The following is a 21,215-nucleotide window of genomic DNA, read 5'->3' as shown; positions in this document are numbered from 1 at the left end:
TATGAAGATGGTATTAGACTCGACGAGCTGGATGAAAAAATCGACGAGTGCTATGAAGATTGCCTGGAACTCGACGAGTTGTTCTTCAAACTCGGCGAGTCATATGAACTGTTACTGAGTTAGGAGGGGTTTAAGTGTAGAAGGTCCAACCCTTCGTAGCTGCATGCAGAATTAACAATTTAACGTGTAGCAATAGTCCCAAAAACCCAAATCCTCAAGATGGATGCTCTGGTGAGGATGTGGAAGCGAGTAGTAGATCTGCTTGTGGGACTCGGCGAGTTGTTCTCGGACTCAGCGAGTTGGATCGCGAGTCGGTCTAATCGTCCCAAGTAGTGAGTTAAGGGTGACTCAGTGAGTGGGAAGCGGGACTTGATGAGTTAGTGCTGGGATATTAGGAGAGGGACTCGGCGAGTCTGTGCCATGAGTCGACGAGTCCAGTCAACTGGAAGTTGACTTTGACCAAGGAGTTAACCTTGGACCAGGAGTAGGTCAGTTATTTGACCTAAGGGTATTTATGAGTGACTAATCTATGTTTATGGATTTATAACCGGAGGATTACCGGTGCAGTAGTCAGACGTCTAGCAAGCAGACTTCAACAACTACTTTTCGAGGTGAGTTACCTTCCAGTAGCGGTGGGTCTACGGCCACAATGCCGACCCACTAGTAGGGATCGTATGTTGGATGTTTGTCTTTGTGATATTCATCTGTGTTGCTACTACCTGATATGTTATATGCTAGCATGATAGGATATGTGATAGTGATAGAGTTTGGTTGTTAGGACCGAAAGGGTAGGTTAGGCACCCTAGATATGCCTAACAATATGTTATGATATGTTTAGATGCTAGCATGATATGTTATATGAGATAGAGGTAGTAGAAGGGGGAAAGGTCCACGAGATTCGGTCGTTAGGAACGAAGGGTAGGTCGGACACCCCAGATATGTCTGACGATAGATTATGCTATGATATGTGTGATAGTAGTAGTAAGGGGGGGGGGGGGGGTGAAATAGTCCCCGAGGTTCGGTTGTTAGGACCGAAGGATAGTCAGCACCCCAGAACAGCTCGACATGGGTAGGTCAGCGCCCAAGAATGGCTTGACATGGGTAGGTTGGCACCCCAGAATGGCCGTACGGGTAGGTCGGCACCCCAAAATGGCTGTACCGGGTAGGTCGGGCACCCCATAAATGTCTGGCAGTATATATGTGATATGATTATATGGTATATGGTACGATGGGGGAACTCACTAAGCTTTGTGCTTACAGTTTACAGTTTTGTTTTCAGGTACCTCTTCAGCGAAGGGGAAAGAGCTGGCGCGGTAGCGACACATCATACACACATTGGTTTTTCTGCATTATGAGATGTTCTGGGATTGTACTCTGACATTATGATTATTTTCATGCTTTGGTTTTCAGACACGAGATATGTTTTATGAATTGATATGTTCGGATGATGTTTTACTACTAAAGTTTTGTTAACCACTTAATTTAAAATGAAATTTTTGGCCTGTATTTTTGGGACGTTACACACGCCCGGTGGGTTATTAGCAACCCTGGAGGTTATCAGCAATATTAGACACATATAAACAACATACCACAATAATAACAGCTAGACCCAACTGGTCATCATATATACATCTATCCTACCACACAGGCTCATACAAACATGCAAGAGTCACAAAGACAGCTAGCAACCTACATACATAATTTTAATGAGCCGACATTGGTGACTTCGACTCATTAGCACCGGGAGAAGACTCACCTCAAATTGATGAAACAACCAAATAAATGCTCGAACTGCTGATTCGGGAAACCTTCACACTAAATATCATCAGACAATATCCTAATTAATAATCATGTCATAAACCACAACCGAGCCCTGCCCAAAGACACCCAGAAGCCTATATTGGCCCGAAATCCTAAATGGTGCCCATAGCCCACTATAAGCCCAAATCCAAGAAGCTCAAAGCGTAACAATGACCCAAAATCAAAAAGGACTAGTGACCTAATAAAACAAAAACCTTAGTAGTCCAAACATGACCCAAAACCCAAAAGTTAACAAAAGTTAACGGCGATCAACAATTTGAATACGCCTTGGGTACTCGATCTATGCCCAAAATCTAGGGGCGAATTTACGTATACCCAAGGTGGGTCACATGAACCACCTAATTTTATAAACAATATTATAAATTATATATCAAAATATTTGGGAACTACCTTTAAACTTTTAAAGTACCTACCTTAGAAAAAGAAAAGAGTAGATGAGATTTTAGGTTGGGAAAAGAAAGAAAGAAGGCAATTATTAAAAGGTAGATTAGATTGTGAAGCATTGAAACGGCGAGAGGCGAGTTAAGAAATAGACATGGTTAGGTTAGATTAAGAAAGAGGCACAGTTACGTTCGATTCAATTTATTTGGGGATAATGGTGTTTTGCCACTTTAGTTCCCTAGTCCATTTTGTTTATGGGATATATCATCCACAATTTCTATATCGTAATTCTGTATCCATTTTGTTAATTTCTTTTTATTTTTGTTTTACTTTTAAACATATTTCCATCTCATTTTTTCTTTAAAAAAATGATAATGCTTTACTCACACATTTAATTAACGACTATTACATGTGAGTAATAATTAGCTGCACATATATATGTTTTTATATATACCTAGGTGGTTCACGTACAATGTCATTTACCATTAAAAGAAACTTGTACATATATTGAAGTAGGTATTTATAAATAAATATTATGTATTTGTAAAACATGACAAGTTATATGTATACTATGTTTATTTTTTAAATATGTATAGGTAATTATCTACATTTAAAACAAATATATGTAAAGTATGACTAATTTAACAAATCGGTTTTATTCTAATTTGAAGTTGATTTTAGTTAAAAAAATATTAAAGTTAATTTTAGTAAAAAAAAAACAAAAAAAAAAACAATTAAGGAATGATCGGTTTGGGCTCAGTCATCTCAACACCAGTTTTTATATATGTTGAATCGGTTATTTTCTAGTTGAACCCAAATTCTTTTTAAGCTAAACATATCAGTGAACCACATGATTTTCTATTCTAGACTCGCCAACGACACCACCTTTGGGCAGTACGCGCTGCGTACGAGCTAGGTACGCCCAACATACTCCACAGTAGCCCAACTAATCATTAAGGACTTAAATTGTTAAGCCACTAAGCCCACTTCTCAGATCCGATCCCAAATAACGTCTTAACCCATAAAGTCAAAGACTTAAGCCTTTATATGGATGGAAAGAGTTTAAACCTTGAAACTCTAACTTACTCCACACTCAACACTACAAAGATCTTGCATGGTTAGAAAGGGACCATCAATTAACCATTTTTTTGAATCCACAAGACCTAAAATTCTTGAAAGGACAACTAATAAGCTCTAGAGTACTCCATACTCACAAAGGTCCATGATTTGGGACAAAAGTTCGTGAACAACCCATCTATGGAGATCTAGAAGGAAACTCATAATGGTATGAACTTTATACCTTTAGAAGTTGTGCCAAATGGAGTAGTTTCTAGATCCAAAAGCTTACAAGCAACCGCTCCTTCTTCAATAGTCTTCTTCTTCAACAAAAGGCCACCAAAATCACCACAAAGCTTCCATATCTTCACCCACAAAGGATACACTCGATATTAGGGTTTGGAAGGATTGGATGCTGATTATGGGAGGCCCAAGGGTGAGTTAATGCCTTTAAACAGGGGTAATACCCTAAAAATTTGGGTTTGGCATCAACCTACATAGTCCACGTGTACTCTTTGTACAGCCAACCTACTAGGTGCAACTCCGAGATCATCTCTTTCCTAGTACGCCCAACGTACAACACCCCGTACGCCCAATGTACTAGGCTCTGTTGGAACCTGAAAGTGAACCTCTAGCAATCTCAAACCTTTTAACAGTTCCGAAGTCAGCCTCAGTTCCAAAATAGAAGTTGGTGCGGAGTCAATACGTAGTTTGAACAAGAAGATTACGTCTGGAGTAGAAGACATTTTAAACGTTGTGAAGGCATTCTGGAATGGAAGTAGTGTCCGGAATGATCATGTGTAGAATCGGTCTTTTGTCTATCTGAATTAATTGTATTTGTCATTTATCTTGATTTAACAGGTCATAGGACTTAGTCTTTTTTGTAAAACCTAGATAATTAGAGTGTCAGAAATAACTCTATTATCCGGTCCTATGTTTGTTTTTGGTTAGTACGATGTAATTTGTTCTCCTATTTAAAGGAACTTTCTATCTGAAATCAAGTGACAGATTGTTCAAACAAAAATAGCAATATTCCAGTTTACTTCACCTTCCATTCTCTTTCAAGTCATTCTCTCAATCATTCTTCTTGTTCTTCATTTATTGTCTTTACCTTGATCATTATCTTTACTCTTCATTAATATCTTAACACTTTGTTGAATGCATTAACTCAGACTTGACTGGTCTTTCCAGACTTGACTGGAACATTCCTTAGTAAGCAGACATTGATCTTAAGCATTAACTCAAGGTTTGAGTTTTCAAACCTTGTCCCTAAGCATCAAATCTTTTGTACTCTCAATTGGTATCAGAGCTTGAGTGGTTGTCCTTTGAATCCATAAGATCAGATTATAGTTGGTTTGAAATTACCATGGTATTTCAACCATTTCTGTGTTTAGGATAAAAGTTATTTTATATACCACTTTTGCTTGAAGATATCTTAACTTCAATGGTTGCTTCTAATTCTCAACAAATGTATTCAATGCAAATAGAAAATAGCGTGGGTTGCCCTACACATGCCCCACTGCTAGTTGTTGAAGAATATGATCATTGGAAAGTCAGAATAAATAGGTTTTTACTGGCTAAATAGAAAGGTGAAAATATCTAGAGATCCATCAAAGAAGGCCCTCATGTTCCAGTTAGAACAAAAGTTACAGATGTTGCTGCTCAACTCATGGGTCAAGATGAACAACGACCACTCCTCTCACTACTGACGATATTGAGAAGCTACATGTTGATCAATTGGCGTTTTCCGAAATGGTGTTTGGCGTTCCACCATCTCTCTTTGAACACATTAAGCTGTGTAAATCTGCTAAAGAGATTTGGGACACTCTTCAAGATTTGATCGAAGGTTCATAAAATATGAAAGATAAGCGTCTAACATCTGTTGTAAATGAGTTTGACACCTTTACAACAACTCCTGGTGAATCAGTTTCCTCAGCCTCCAACCGATACCGAATTGTAATCAACAACATGACTGCTCATGGGATTGTCCGAACTCCCTTGGAGTACAATCTTAAGTTCATAAATAGCCTTGGTAAAGGACGGGGAAACGTGAAATCTTGTCTTCAAAGCAATGGATCTCTAAAGAAGCTAAAGCTTTACCAACTATTTGATGAACTTCAAGGTCATGAATCAAACGTTGCTCAGACCTTAAGAGAACTCTCTGGAGGTCCTCTTGTTCTAGTAAGTTCCTTTGAACCATCTATTCCAAACACACCCATCTCGGACCCTCTAAAATCCGTTGTTCCACCTGTTCAACCCTCCTTACCTATCCTATCCACTTAGAACTATCCCATTGGTGGTAATCTTGATTCCGAAGCAATAGACTTTGAACTCCATTTCCAACAGGAGTTCACACTGCTCTCCATGAAATACAAACGTCCTTTTAACCTTTCTTACAAACCATATCACAATCGTTTTCATGCTCCTCATCAAAACAATCCCTAACCATACTCTGCTCCGAAACATCAATCCACTCCGGAAAACCCACCAGCCTACAAACCAAACATCACCAAATCCATTTCCACCCTGGAATCTCAACCGGCTCCAAAATCTGACAAACCAAAAATTGTGTGTCATAAGTGTGGTAATGCAAACCATTATGCAAAAGATCGTCTGACAGATATTCTACAGAAACCAAAAATCTTGAAAAACATTTGAAACCCAATTCCCTTCCCTTTATAATCTTGAAAAACAGAAAAGGTGTTTTATTGTAAGAAAATAAAAAAAATTACTGTTTATAATTATTTATGGATCCATTTGGCTCATTTGGAAGATAAGAAACAATTTGATTTTTAGTAAGGTCGCAACCCCTCCAACAAAAACGGTCTATAATATAATTGCTTTGGTAGGAATATTCCTTGGGCTCTTTGGTGCTTACATAGATCTAAAAAATCGTTTGTAATCTTGTTTTCAACTAGCATACTTTTGGTTGCTATTGGTTTATGGAATTCTTCTTGTTACCCAATAAAAGTGTTTATCATTCAGTGAATTGGGTTTGTAATCCTTTTTCATGTCTATAACTTTGTAGTTAGACCTTGTTCTCCCATTTCTGAACGTCTTGCTAGGTTGTGATTTCAAGTTTTTATTTAATTCTCGTCGGTTCCAAAAAATTATAAATTAGTAATTCAATAATATTATAAAGGTATAATATTTACTCGCTAGTCAATTTTTTGTCCTCTAGAGGTATGCTTACCAAGAGCAAAATTTATCAGCAGTGATCCACAACTATCCATCATTTGTTGAATTGTTAAAGATGTACATAAAAAAAAATTATCAATCTCTAAGCCAACAAGCTAATACATTTTTTCTACTTGCAAATGCAACGGTAGAGTTACATGACACCGATCCATGAAAGTATGCACCACTCACCAACTATTACACTTGATCATGATTAGTTACGACGGGGATCCAAGAACCACGATAGGTTTGAAAAATGAATCAAACAACATGATAGTCAAAGTTAAAAATAAAAGCATTAAATTATGTCACAAAAGTAACTAAATTGCAATGTATAATACATCTAAAATATCATTGTTGGATTATCGTATGCTTATTAGAGGAAAAGAAAACAGATATATATATATATATATATATATATATATATATATATATATATATATATATATATATATATATATATATCGACGAATGAACACTTGTCATTTATTTCAGTTGTATACGTGTGTGTATTTTATATATATCGTATCAATTCAAAAAGATGCATGGAGTTCATATTGGCCATATTGATTGAAATTGTGCAAGATCTCCATACCCTTCTCCACCCATCCTGTCCATAACTTGTGCTTCATATCCATTTACTCCCTGCCACATAAATTTATTTGGACATTTAGTTACCTATGAATAATTTCTTTTAACAAATGCATTAATGGAAAAGAACAAACATGCAATTCATATATGATACTCCGTTGTTGTTTATATTAAGTGGCACACGAGTTATGTTTAACTATAATTTGACAAAAAAATAAATTATATCAATCCTCCTATCCATTTAAATGATTATCTGTGTCATATTACTATACAAAAATATCATTAAATTTTATTAAATAAGCATTAAATGTTATATATATGTCACCATTTAGTTGGATTGAAAGATTTATTAGAAAAAAGGTTAGGAGGATATTTAATTTCTCTAGTGATAAACTATACAACTAAAAACTAATATATAAAAACACCATGCAAATAGTGTTTTCTCCTCAAGCTTTGCAAGAAATGAGAAAATTCGTACGTTAGAAAACCTATCGTTTGAAAGCTTTTCAAGTGCGTTAGTGGTGTACATGAGATTTTATTTTAGGCTAGGCAAAATAATTTTCAAAATACAAACGAGTGGAAAAATTCTTCAAACGATAATAAAAATATAACTACATATGCATTTTAAACTAAATTGTTAATTTAAGTTGCGCAAGATGTTGACTTGCATCAATAAAATAATCTTAAATGAAGTTTAATCAACAATGTTTTCTCTTTTACTAAATTTCAAGTTTTGAATAACATAGGCAATATCACAAATCTAATTCTTTTTATTTAATAAAAATATATATTTTGCATATCATATATATGTAACTCAAATTTGTATGGATGGACCAAAACTCACTCTTGCACCTATAAAGCTACCCGAATTCAGTGGTAGAGAAAGTATTTTAGCATATCTTTCTAGATATTAAAATGTTAAAGAAGCTCAAGCAATGCAAATCAAAATGTTGATTTTGATATGCATATTTAATTTGATTTCTATATAAAAAGGTATATTACCTTCATTGTATCCAAAGCCTCCATTTCAGCAGAGTTAAAGTCATAAAACATGCTTGCCGCTGAGAGCTTCATTGACAGAAACTGGAAAAAAGAAAATAATTAAGACAATCAAGGATCTTCATCGTGATCATAAATTTATTATTTTATCTAGAAATTTTTTTCACACAATTTACCTCTATCTGATTCTGCAAAGATCGGATATAACTAATTGTTACGTCCAACATTACTGACATTCCCATTGTCTGCAATTTCTCATGAAAAAAAAAAAAAAGACAGTAACTTCTTATTACAAGAATCGCAAAGTGATGACATCGGGAAAATAGGGAGAAAGCTATTGGTTCATACCTTATAACAACCTGGAACTAGTTCTTGCAAGCATCGTAACTTTTGGTTTATTTTCTCCCTTCTCATCTAATCCAAGAATAGAACAAATGAAACAAGGAAAATCAATTTAACACTATTAGTTGTTCTAAAATATCCTATTAGGGCTCCAACAAAAACTACATTTTATCTACCACATACAAAAGATATCAAGGAACTATATATACAACCTAAAGCCTGTTTTTGATTTCTTTCTCCTTTATGAAAATTTTTAGTTAAGGAGATTTCAAAACGAACCCTTTCAGCCAAACTGTGACTATCAGTCGCTTCACCTCTCCTTGCTCTCACATGAACAACTTCTCGTGGTTTCTCCGCATCAGCTTTGATGTTTTTCTTTCTCTTTTTACCACCATAGCCCTGCAAGATATGAATTGGTCCAAACGGATGAACAAATAGATAAATCCCACGTAAATCTATATACCCATCTTGTGTATCGAAGAGATAAGTTTATGTAACAAATTAAGGAAAAAAGCATACATAATTTCTGATTGCTTTATTCTCTCCAGTAACTCCAGAACTAAAGATGAACGATTTTGTATTCCCCAAGCTTTCAACACCAGACATCCTCTTGACCATATCGTCTATGGTGGTAGGGAGATGTGTCATCGGATCATTGAAAGAAGCAGCCTGATGACATCTACTTAAATTAATGCCGAGATCATTATTAGTACCATCTGGTAAAGGCATGAATGGAAGACTACGCTCATTCCTTTGATGATGATGATGATCTGAGAAATTGTCGGCAGACAAAGACGTAATCCCATGAACACTAATATTGGATGAAATGAAACTTCCAAGGGAAGGATTGATGTTATTTTGTAGAAGTTCCATGCTGGTTTCGATTCCTAGGGTAAGGTGATCATCCATGAGATGAAAGAGAGTTTTATTATCTTGTAACAAGCTTCCAAGCACTTAGCGCAAGAAAGAAAAGTATAAAAGGTTCTTATTGGTTAGTTCCGACACCATCCTACTTTCATGTATCTCAGCTTAAGTAGTAATAGGGATATTAAGCACTTTATTTAATAGTATTTTTTTTATTTACGATGTTATTGAACTCTTTTTATGATATTGCATTCAATAAGCATGGTCTACAAGATAAGATTAATGCCTAGGTAAATTGACGGCTAGGCCCATTCCTTGAGTTTCATGTTATTGCTCAGCCTAGCAAGCTTAAGTGCTTTAAACATACTTGGCAAAACTTAAATATTATTAGTCCGATTTCAGCTTTTGTACTAGATACTTATTCCTCGTATATGATTTTGGGTGAACTATGGTAAAATGTAAAGGTTGTTGACCCTACCAAGTGGAAGTTGAAAGTATGTATGGTTCAAATTAAATTTCAAGATACTTATTCCTCTTATATGATTTTGCGGCTGGTTTTATAAACGGCTATAAACACTGATGGAATAGGGACAAATTAACTTAAAAACACTAATTTTGGTGATGGAATGCCTACATAATAACGATGACAATATAACTTACAAAAATAATCTCTAACTCTTATCAACTTTTGATAAATCAACTATAGCTCATTTCTTTTAAATTTTTAGTGTTTTTTAACCTATGATATGTTATACTGATTTAATACGTAAGAAAAACATACGTAAAAATCCGCAGCAAAGCACAGACTCAAATATTAGTCTTTAACATATACTATAATTTTTTATCTATATTAGTAAGTAAATTATTATTATTATAATTATTATTATTATATTTGTTTACATTTTTAAATAAATTAAAATAATTGTTTTCAAATAATTCAGTTCATATATATATATATATATATATATATATATATATATATATATATATATATATATATATATATATATATATATATATATATATATATATATATATATATATATATATAATATGAGATTTTTCTGTGGTTCGTATTTTGGCCACAACATTTTAGAAATGTTACACTTTTAGCCCCATTAGAAACATGAGTTTTATAAAATCGACATTGCTTTGAATTTTGAGATTCCAAGTTATATATTAAAAAATACTTCTAGAATTTTATATTTTTCCCTAAAATTTTCGTACTTTTAAAGTTTGACCACAAATAATATTAGGTTCATATTTTGGCCACAGTATTTTAAAAATGTTACACTTTTGGTCCGTTAGAAACAAGACTCTTTGACAAAATCGATATTGCATTGAATTTTGACTTTCCAAGTTATATATTAAAAAATATTTCTAGAGTTTTATATTTTTCTCTAAAATTTTGTTATTTTTAAAACTTGACCACACTAATCTTAAAACAAAAGATGATCTGAATAGTAAAATTTTATATTTTTAAACTTTTGTTACTAAAATTTTATTTTAAATTTTTATCATAATGTATAGTTTTAGAGTTTTATATTTTTACCTTCAAATTCAAATTTTATCATGTTAGACTTTGGTCATAAATAATCAAAAAATTTAGTTATGATGTTTTGTATTTTAGACTTTAACTACAAAACTTTCTTATTTTATCATATTTGATCCCTAAGATTTCATACGCTCGCACTTTCTACCACTTATTTTGTCGAATGTCAATTTCTATCCCTACTTTGTTAAATATCATTTTTACCACATTAATTTTAAACACTGACATTTTTATCTCTTAACTTTCGTATCTTTACATTTTGTAGGTTTCACATGTTGGTCCCTAGGTAGAAAATAAATTATAAAAACCTTTCTTCTGATTTACATAATAGGTCCTTGTGCATAATTATATTTATAGGAATGGTGTATATCTTAAAAAATTAAATAAATTCCCCTTTCTAATAACAAATTTAAAAAGTGAGCTTTTATCTCGATGTAGAAAATGAATTACGAAAATTGTCAATGTGATGTTTTTTTTTTCAAAAACAGTCCTTGTAATTTTGTAAGCAAAACCTTGTATGCCTCCTTAGCAAAGTGGGGAAGGACATTTTCTAGTTATTATTAATTATAATTGTTAGTGTTAATATTTAATTATTCTGTATTATTATCTTTGTATAAAATAAGAAAATAATAATTTACCATATTACTTAATTTTTCTTTTTATCATTAATTAATTAATTAATTAATTAATAATAATAATAATAATAATAATAATAATAATAATAATAATAATAATAATAACGAAATAGAGTAGTTGTGAATTACGTGATCAAATGTTCATATTGAAACGAGATAACTTTGATGTGTATGCAGTGTATGGGCACTGCATACACATGGTACTTATTGTGGTTCCATTGATCCATTAAGTTGTATGAGGATCAAGTGGGTTGAGATGAGAAGTGATAACATGGTAGATTGAGAAGAATTTACCATGTAAGAGCTAAAGTACTTGTGAATCATGGAATATAATGGTGATGTTGAATCTATATAAGTATAGTGTGTAGCGACATCGGCGGCGGCGATGACGACGACGTCGTCAATGACAACGACGATGACACCAACAACAACAACAACAATAACAGTAGTATAACGTTGTAAAAATCATGATTTTTTTTAAACAATAAAAGAAGAAAAAGTCATTTTTATAAAAAACACAACATCAAACATCCTTATACAACTTAAATCCAAATCAAAATATCACACCAAAACATTTTCTGAAAAACATGAAGACGGTTGGAGAGTGTGTAGAGTCACACTTTTGTTTTTCCCTGATCCTCAGAAGTACCTAAAACATTTACATTCACAATTGTAAGCCAAAACTTAGTGAGTTCCCTAAAGTATTACATACATCACATCACAACTAAACACGTAAAGCAGTTATGGATTATCAACAACCCTAGCTATTAGCAGCTCACATATAACAATTTGAGTTATCAACAACCTCGAGCTATCAACAACTCACATACATTAAATTGGGTTATCAGTAACCCCGAGCTATGAACAACTCACATATAACATATGATATAAGTAACATAGTGATAATACTCACCTCATAAATAAAGAAAAATATCCATATAGCTCGAAAAATGCGAAAGTAAGTACAACAACCACCTAAACATGTTATAAAAGTTCAATCCTCAGTCCATGACCTAAAACGCTAAAGTTTGACCTAAAGTAAAATTTAGTCAAAAACTCAATGGTTAAAGTGAACCGTCAAGTCATCGTATTATGGCCAACCCATGCATGCGTCGTGGTAACGAGAAGACAGAATGGTCAAGAGACTCAATAATCCATCATGTCATGGCAAGGTCTCCGTCGTGCTGTGGCGATGTCCAAACAACTTAATTCATGAAGCTCTTGACGCTTATTTCTAGTGCTCCAAAGCTTATATGTGGATCAATTTAGGCCATGCATGGATAAAGTTTCCAACTTTATCTATTTCCTACCCTCAAGGTGCTTTGATCTCAAACCCTAACACTTAAAGAGACAAAAATGACCTAAAATGTCGTTGCATGGCTGAGTTTTCAACAAGCAACCAACTTTATGGGACCCTAAGGTCTAGAGACTACGTTAATCACCATCCAATGCCTTGGACTTGCTTCAACTCCAAGGATCCTAGTACAATGACATTATATGAAATCTTAAGCATAAAAAGTAACTCAATAAGGAGAAAGCTATGAAATTTGTACCTTCTTGAATCTAGAAATATTGAAGGACGAGTCCTCTATCAGCAACAACTCTGGTAACAAGCTTAGAACCCCTTGTTTTTCTTATAATCCTCAAGAGCTTCAAGTTTTCTAGAACACACATACACACTAGGCTTTCTCTATAGGGTGTGAAGGTTAGTATTGAGAGCACACCCTAATTATAAGGTTGCTTAAAGAGGGCCTAAGGCTAGAGACCTAAGGTTTTGAACCCATCCGCCATAATGTCATAGTAAGGTCCATACGATGTCACGAATAATCCATGTGTCCCACGGTATTGTACACACCTTACCACACCATGGTGTCGAGAAAAACTCGAAGAGTCAACTTTGAAAAAAAATTACATGGAATTTTGATGTTACATTTATCCCCAATTGAATCAGATTTCGTCCTTGAAATGTACAACAATGAACAAATTTCGCTAGTGCTCGCACATCTCCTCATTGGGCTCCCAAGTCCATTTAAAGCCCTTCTGATGTTACCACTGCACCTTTACCAAGGTCACCACCTTGTTGCACAAGTCCTTCATCCCTCTATCCAAAATGGATGTCGGCGTCTCCATATAGTACAAATGGTCATCCACCTGAAGGTCATATACAGGTACCACTGCTAAATCATCTGCTAAACACTTTCACAATTGGGAGAAATGGAAAGAGTTATGAATCTGGCTAAGCTCCTCCGGTAGGTCCAATTGGTAGGCCACCTTGCGAACTCTAGAAATCACTTAGATTTGACCAATGAATCTACGGCCCAAATTGTAACGACCCGGTTTCTAACATTTAATCTAAGGAAATTATCTATGTTTTGTCTAAATTTTTTCAGAATTCTACTAAAATTAAACACTTTAAATGTCAGGTTTAAATATGGGTTTATAGTAAAATATATCTATTAATTAAACAACAAGGTGAATATAATAATAACAACCTACTATATAATTCTAGACCTTGTGCTCTTGTCTTCTTCTCTGGTACCAGGGCTGCTGCTATGTGAACCTACAAAACATAATCTCTACTACATCAGACAAACATGTTTGGTGATTTATTCTTTCTATATTTCTCTTCCTTTTATTTCTCATAATTTCTGATCTAACTATTTCTTTCATAGCACATGCTACCAGCATTTCTCTTCTTTTCTATCTCTTCTCCTCTAATCTCATATTTTCTTTGCTTACTTTTTCTTAGCCTCTTCTCAATCTCATCACATACTCTATTTATATCTCTACCTATATCTCCTTTTTACTCTATTTTTTCTACCTTATCTCTTCCCTATTTCCTAGTTTTCCTCATTATTTAAACGAATGAGGAATCTATGGTTTTCTCGCTCTCAACCACCATCACCCTCTCTAAGATTTGTGAAGACCCTAATCCCCTCCTCATTTGTTAAAGCTTGTTTTAGTGTTCTTTAAATCCTTAGAAGAAAGAAATAAGAAGAAGGGAGGTAATTTCCAGCAAGCAATTCTTCTCATCTACCTTGAGCACATTTATGGACTCTTGTAAGTCATCAAAATCGAATCTTTATGCTTTATATGCCCAGATCTAGCTATTTTGTCCCCATGTCTTCACTATGCGAGGAATTGGAAGGTTTGATCTCATAAAGTTGGTAACTTTATGGATCCATGGGATCATTCCAATATCATATGTTCCAGATATGAAGATCTAGATAGTTTTTGGTCCCATGCTCGAGCTTAAGCCTTTATTTTCATGAATTTGACCTAAAATGGGAGGGACATGCATTAGACATGCATGTCTATAAAGTTGTGATTTTTTAAGGCTTCTTGGGAGTAAGAAACTCTTCCAGAAACTTTGGTTGAGCAACTCTAGATGCTAGGTGCTTAATAGGTGGCTTGATGCATTTAGCCGTCTTTAAGTATCCCGGGTTTAGAATCTTGACTTGTTGGGGGTGTTTTGATGGATAAAGTTGAAAACTTTATCCATCCAAATCATGGGAAGGACCATATCTTAGCTTTGGAGCTCTTGAAGTCATGGGAAACTGAATTAATGGATTAAGCTCTCCAGACCAGTCCCCACGACATGGTCTGAGGTTGGCACGACATAGCAACTGGGGGCAACCCGTCTACTTTGTCATTTAGCAGCCACAACGTGGCCATAGGTGGTAACGACATGACGACCACCTGGAGTTGACTTTGACATTGATCGTTGACCATTGAATTTGACCAAGTTTAACTTTAGGTTATTTAGGATATTTTAAGTAGTTGATTGAAATGTGAGTCCATGTTTATTGTTTAGGTGACCAGTAAAGAGAACAGTTAGAGCAGAGATCTATTTAGTTACATTTTAGACTGTGAGGTGAGTTTTCCTTACTCTACTCGTGGGTTGAAGGCATCAATGACGGCCCACTAGGTTATGTATCCTAGTATGTAGGATGTTACTATATAGTAGTTATTTGTATATCTTTATGATTGTCTGTGATGTTATATGATTTATCTGTTGCATATGTCGACATAGTGTGGCATGGGTTGAGGATTTACTGTTATGTGCTTAAGCCAACAGACCGAGGCATTCCGGTCTGATTACTGATTAGGTTAAGGTAATCCAATCTAATGACTATGGGTCGGGAGTAATCCAAACTGATGGTTATGGACCAAGGGCAATCCTCTCCGATGAAGGTGGACCTAGCATGCATGTTTGTATATGTTTTGTTATGTGGGGATTTTTGGGGGAAAATCACTAATTTTGGCTTACTGTTTAATTGTTATATCGTAGGTACTTCTGATGATCAGGGCAACGCAAATGATCATACACATCCTTCAGTGATATGTTTTTGGAAATTTTATGACACTTTGATTCTGGGTTATTTGTATTTGATACGTGGTTTATGACTTAGGTTTTAATTGGAAACAATGATTTTATTTAAATTGAAAAATGAAAAATTTTATCATGATTTTAGGATGTTACACTAATGTTGACCTTTGAATTTTGACTGTTGAATGTTGAACATTTACTTTGACGAAGTTTGAATTTAGGTCATTTGGGGTAATTTGAATAGTAGATTGAGGTCGAGTCCCTATTCAATGTTTAAGTGACATGTAGAGATAGTATTTGTAGCAAGTGATCAATTCATCTATCTTTTAGACTTTGAGGTGAGTTCTTCCTCACTGTACTGGGGGGTCAAAGGCACCAATGTTGGACCTATGGACGTTGTATGTATCTTGGCACATAAAATATGGTATGATTTAGAGATCAGTTAGTCGGTAGATTTGTAACATCCTAAAAATCATAAAAATTTAATGTTTTCATAAACAACCCATTTCAACCTTAAGGTGTTTACAAAACTATTGTTTTAAAAGTATAAACACAATAAGAGTTTTTCCCAAGATCCAATATCATAAAAATAGGAAGATGTGCACGATCACGTCTTTGCTTTTCCGCGATCATCCGAAGTACCTAAAGCAACAAAATCAAAACTGTAAGCCGAAGCTTAGTGAGTTCGCCCAAGATACCACCATACAACATAACAAATAACAACATACATACACGAGCCTTCAACATGACTGGACCACCTTATAGGCCTACACACTATCTGGACCGCTCTCAGGGCCTTCGGTCTAACTGGACCGCCTCGCAAACCTTCAGTCCGCCCTGGGTATCCTGGCCTTTAGCACCAGCTGGTTCGCCTCAACGCAACAACCATAACATTTCAACATATGCAATATTAATCAATAATCATCAAACACAGGTAGTCCTAAAGATCTACCAGTCTAATCACATAACTAGTGAGCACATATCTCAACATAACAATACGCGACAAATATCATATCTAATCCAACGGGCCGACCTTGGTGCCTTCGACCCATAAGTACAATGAGTAAGACTCACCTCTTAGTCTAAACAAATAGCTAAATAGATCTCTTCTCTGAATCTCAGCTCTACTTGTCACATATATAATCAAATAGGGACCAATCTCAAATACAACTCAAAATACACAAAATACCCTTAGGTCAACTTGGTAAAAACTAGTCAAAGGTCAAAACCAAAATTCAACCTACATCTCACCGCCATGTCGTGGCCTTCCATGTCCACATCGTGGTAATAAATTGCCAAAATAGACGCGCTAGCCCAGTCCCCACGCCGTGGTAATCCAAACCATGTCTTCGTCACTGCTCCCCGAACATATTAATGGAATAATCCAATGTCTTCTATATCAAGGGCTCCAAAGCCCATAATCTGGTCTATTATAGGGTCCAAATGGATAATGTTCCAAATTTATTCCTTAAGTCCCTCCAACGAATAAGGATCTCTAATTCTAAGTTCAAAAGAGCAAAAACTCAACCTGGCTTAAACATTAAGCTCCTAATCCTTAAAGTCCTTTCGTCTAAAACTCAGTTTTGATCCCTAATAACAGTCTAAGTGATAAAATTCCCAACTTTATGACCTTGCATGGCTAGAAAATTTCCAAATCATAAGCCCTAACATTTCACAATCCTACAAGTCACTAAATGCATACATGGAGGAAAGGAAAGGGTCAAGGTTCTATTTTCTTAACTCTATACACCCCAAAATGTCCTAAGAGGCAACTCATTTGGTCTTGAGTATTCCATTCTCATATAGACCAAAAATATGGGACTAAAAGCACATACTTTGTAACATTAGCAAGATCTAGAGAAATAATCATCATGTTCAAAACTTTATACCTCCTGGAGGTTGCTCAAGAAGTGTACAAATCAAATCTACAAGGCTTGGAGCTCCCTTTTTGCTTTCCAATAGCTTCCTTCCCTATATAATGGAAACCAAACACAAAAATGAGCTTAAAACACCACCAATGGTGTAACGCCTAGTTCCTGGTATGCATTTAAACTTATAATTTATTCATGTTTATAGAGCAACTCAACGAGTTGAAATCCCCAAACCCGTCGAGTAGAGATTATTAGGACCGCAGGTTGAGAAACCTACTCAACGAGTTGGGAGGACTCAACTCGACGAGTAGGCTGGCAGATATGAAGCCCTAATTTCTGGGGTTTGCACTCTATTTAAACGTCTTAAACTCGATGAAAGTCTGTATGCGTTCTGGATTTCGGTCTGATGACGGCCGATACCCGATGAATGTTTGTATGATTATTTTATGTGATTATTATATGTGTATTGTTGATATGTTTATATGTATGCCAAGCTCAGCTCGATATCGGGCGGGGCTGAATGCCTGACATTGTACGATGTCGGGCGGGGCGCGATGCCATACATGGTCCGATGCCGGGCGGGGCCCACGATATGTTTATATCTGATTACGTGATTATGTGTATGGTATGTGGTAGTTTGGGGAAGATAGATGAGCTTTGTGCTTATGGTTTTCAGTTTTGGTTTTCAGGTACTTCTGGTAGCAAGGGGAAGAGCTCGGTATGACTGCATTGCACACACCATAATGTTTAGCCTGGGATGTTTTACTCTGATGTTTTGATTTGGGAACAATGTTTTGAGATACTTTGACTGTTTTTATAACAATGGCTTACTTGATAATAAAAAATGTAAATTTTGGACCGTATTTTATGTATGTTACAAGTTGGTATCAGAGTCTTGGTTTGAGGGATTCGGGTACACTCTCGGGTGTGTCCGAACTCAAATTGAGGACTTGGTTTAAAGTTTTCAAAAGAAAATCATTTTTATAAAAAGGATTTCCAAAAAGAGAAAAGGGTTTCGTGTATGCAATCAACCGAGCTCAAGTAAGTTCTCCCAAATTACCCATACATGTTTGTTATGATATGATATGATTATAAGAACTGCATGCTAGATTAGGCCTAAAGATCTAGGAAGGATGCTTTGTATGCCTGTTGTATGTGTATGGGAACTGCATGCTATATTAGGACTAAGGATCTAGGAAGGATGCCTTGTATGCCTGTTGTATGAGCTTATTGAACTGCATGCTAGTATTGATTAGTTAGTGATATGATGGTTTGATTAGGATATGCTTGATTTTGATTACTCAATGGTCGAATGTTACTTGCTTTGTGATTTTAGGAGTTCTGGCTATCTTTAACTAACTAGTGAACGAATATGCTAAGTTACATATTACGAGGACTAAATAATTTCAGAAGGTTAGGTTTAGCCAAATTGCATAGCTCTTGTTTGAGTCCAACTGTTGTAGGAGAGACCTCTCATTCGAAGAATTATCTGGTCTTAGTAATATGTAATGGTATTCGCGAGCTAGTTAGGGAAAGGTAGCAGGGACTTCTTATGCAACTGATGGCGAAGAGTGGGTAAGAGAATTACCCTAGGGTAATCCTAGGATTAGATTAGCAGAAAGCAGTAGTAGTGAAAGGGACTTGGTGGATTCAAGGAAATTTTTGAGGAAAGTACGGATAGATGTGGAAGGTAGTATGGGCCCATACTACTGAAAGCAAAGGATCCGTACTCGAGTCAAGGAGAGCTGAGATGAAACCAGAGAACTTGTAGTGTGTGAGATCCCTTGAGTTATGATGAGTATTCCGATGATTGTTATGGTGTATTTTTAGTATGGTAACGCTATGCACTAGACAAGTTGGCAGTTCTGGTGCCGGCAAGGGATCAGGCTCAACCTCTGGAGCCGGGCAGCTTGATGACCAGATGAGAGATTTTATTTCATCTGAGATTACTTGTAGTATTATGGATCAAAATCCTGTAATCTTTGGTACAGTTAAGGAGGGAATTTTGGAGATTCTTAACGAGAGGTTGGGTGCATTCTGCACCGAGATGGCGGCCATGATGGGGGCACGTACATTGAAATTCATGGAGTTTAGAGTTTCTAGAGCTCTAGACTATCATGGGGCTAGGGACCTCATTGCTAGCAGCAGGTGGTTGGATGACGTCGCCAACGCCTTCCGTACTAGCCGATGTCCCGAGGGGGAGAAGGTTCGACTTGCATCGTGTCTTTTGAAGGACACAGCTCGTGACTGGTGGGAGGAGGTTGGACATATTATTGGAGATGATGCCGCTGTTGGTGTGATGACTTGGGGCGATTTCTCGACCAGGTTTAGGACCAAGTTTGCACTAGTTATTGAGGTGCAGCAGCTAGCATGGGAGTTCCAGGATCTCCAGCAAACTACTGAGACGGTGACTGAGATCACTACCATGTTCAGGGAGAGGGCCCTTCTTGTTCCACGGTATGTGTCGAACAAGGAGATGAAGAAGGCTCGATACCATGAGATGTTGTGGAGTGATATCCGCCAGTTTGTGAGCCGAGCTAGCTGTAAGACATTGGAATATATGATTACGAGGGCTTGAGAGAGGGAGCTGGATTTAGAGATGGAAGGGAAGAGGAAACCAAATAGGGTTTAGACAGGGAGTTCGGGCAAGAAGCACAAGGTATCAGATCAAAGATCGAGGAGCCATCAGGCCTGCAATCGTTGTGGCAAGTGCGACAAGATGCATGAAGGGGCATGCAGGGTGGGAAGTTTGGGCTGCTTTAAGTGTGTCCGAACTAGTCATGTCAGTAGGGATTGTACTGCTACCACCACCACAACATCATCTGATCTGATTTGCTTTCAGTGCAATCATAGGGGAAACAAGAGGTCCCAGTGTCCGATTTTAGCAGCAAAATGACAGGTGGCAACACCTGCTCTTGCTACATTGAGGATTATCGATGGCCGTCAGGTCGGGACAGAGGCACCTGTGGCGAAGAGTAGAGCATTCCAGATAACAGTAGAGGAGGCACGTGTAGCTCCTAATGTTGTGACGTGTATGTATCTTCTCCTTATCTCTTTATTTATACTGATTTTTCGCTTATGTTTATGTGTTTTGTTATAGGATCGTTCTAAGTGAACGACATATATGCTCTGGTATTATTCAATTCGGGGGCTACCAGATCTTTTATGTCGCTCGTGCCGAGCAAGCGATTTATTAGAGCTTCAGGAGAGCTGGACTGTCCCCTTGATGTAGAGATTGCGGATGATAGGACCGTTCAAGTCGCGAGGGTTCATCGGGGATGTACACTGTAGTTGTTCGATGAGCAGTTTTCCATGGATTTAGTCCCTATTCCCCTACGAGGGAATAATGTTATCGTGGGTATGGACTGGTTGAGCCCCAACGGAGTAGTGATTTGATGCGAGCAACAACTATTGCGAGTTCGGACCCCAAGTGGGGGAGGGTTGGTGATTCTAGGCGAGAGGCCGCAGCATGGGCCGACTTTGTGTTCATCAGCGACAACTAGGCACTACCTTCAGCAGGGTTGCACAGGTTATATCGCCTATGTTATGGATACTAGGAATAAGAGTAAGGCGACAGTGCATGATGTACCGATCGT

At 36.3% G+C, this 21,215-nt stretch overlaps 1 protein-coding gene across 1 annotated transcript; it reads right to left on the bottom strand.

Moving 5' to 3' along the window:
* Positions 1–6,906: 6,906 nt before the first annotated feature.
* LOC145094541 (transcription factor BEE 1-like) lies at positions 6,907–9,353 on the bottom strand. The gene is made up of 6 exons (XM_079032695.1): positions 8,887–9,353; positions 8,647–8,766; positions 8,374–8,439; positions 8,202–8,270; positions 8,029–8,109; positions 6,907–7,080 (listed from the first exon to the last, which is right to left on the bottom strand). The coding sequence occupies exons 1-6, from the start codon at positions 9,274–9,276 to the stop codon at positions 6,988–6,990; spliced, it is 819 nt and encodes a 272-aa protein (XP_078888821.1). The 5' UTR covers positions 9,277–9,353; the 3' UTR covers positions 6,907–6,987.
* Positions 9,354–21,215: the final 11,862 nt, after the last annotated feature.

This window comes from Lactuca serriola, chromosome 3 (assembly GCF_051521515.1).
Source record: "Lactuca serriola cultivar US96UC23 chromosome 3, Lser_US96UC23_V15, whole genome shotgun sequence".
In the NCBI taxonomy this organism is placed as follows: domain Eukaryota; kingdom Viridiplantae; phylum Streptophyta; class Magnoliopsida; order Asterales; family Asteraceae; genus Lactuca; species Lactuca serriola.
This window is presented reverse-complemented; position numbering and strand designations above follow the sequence as displayed.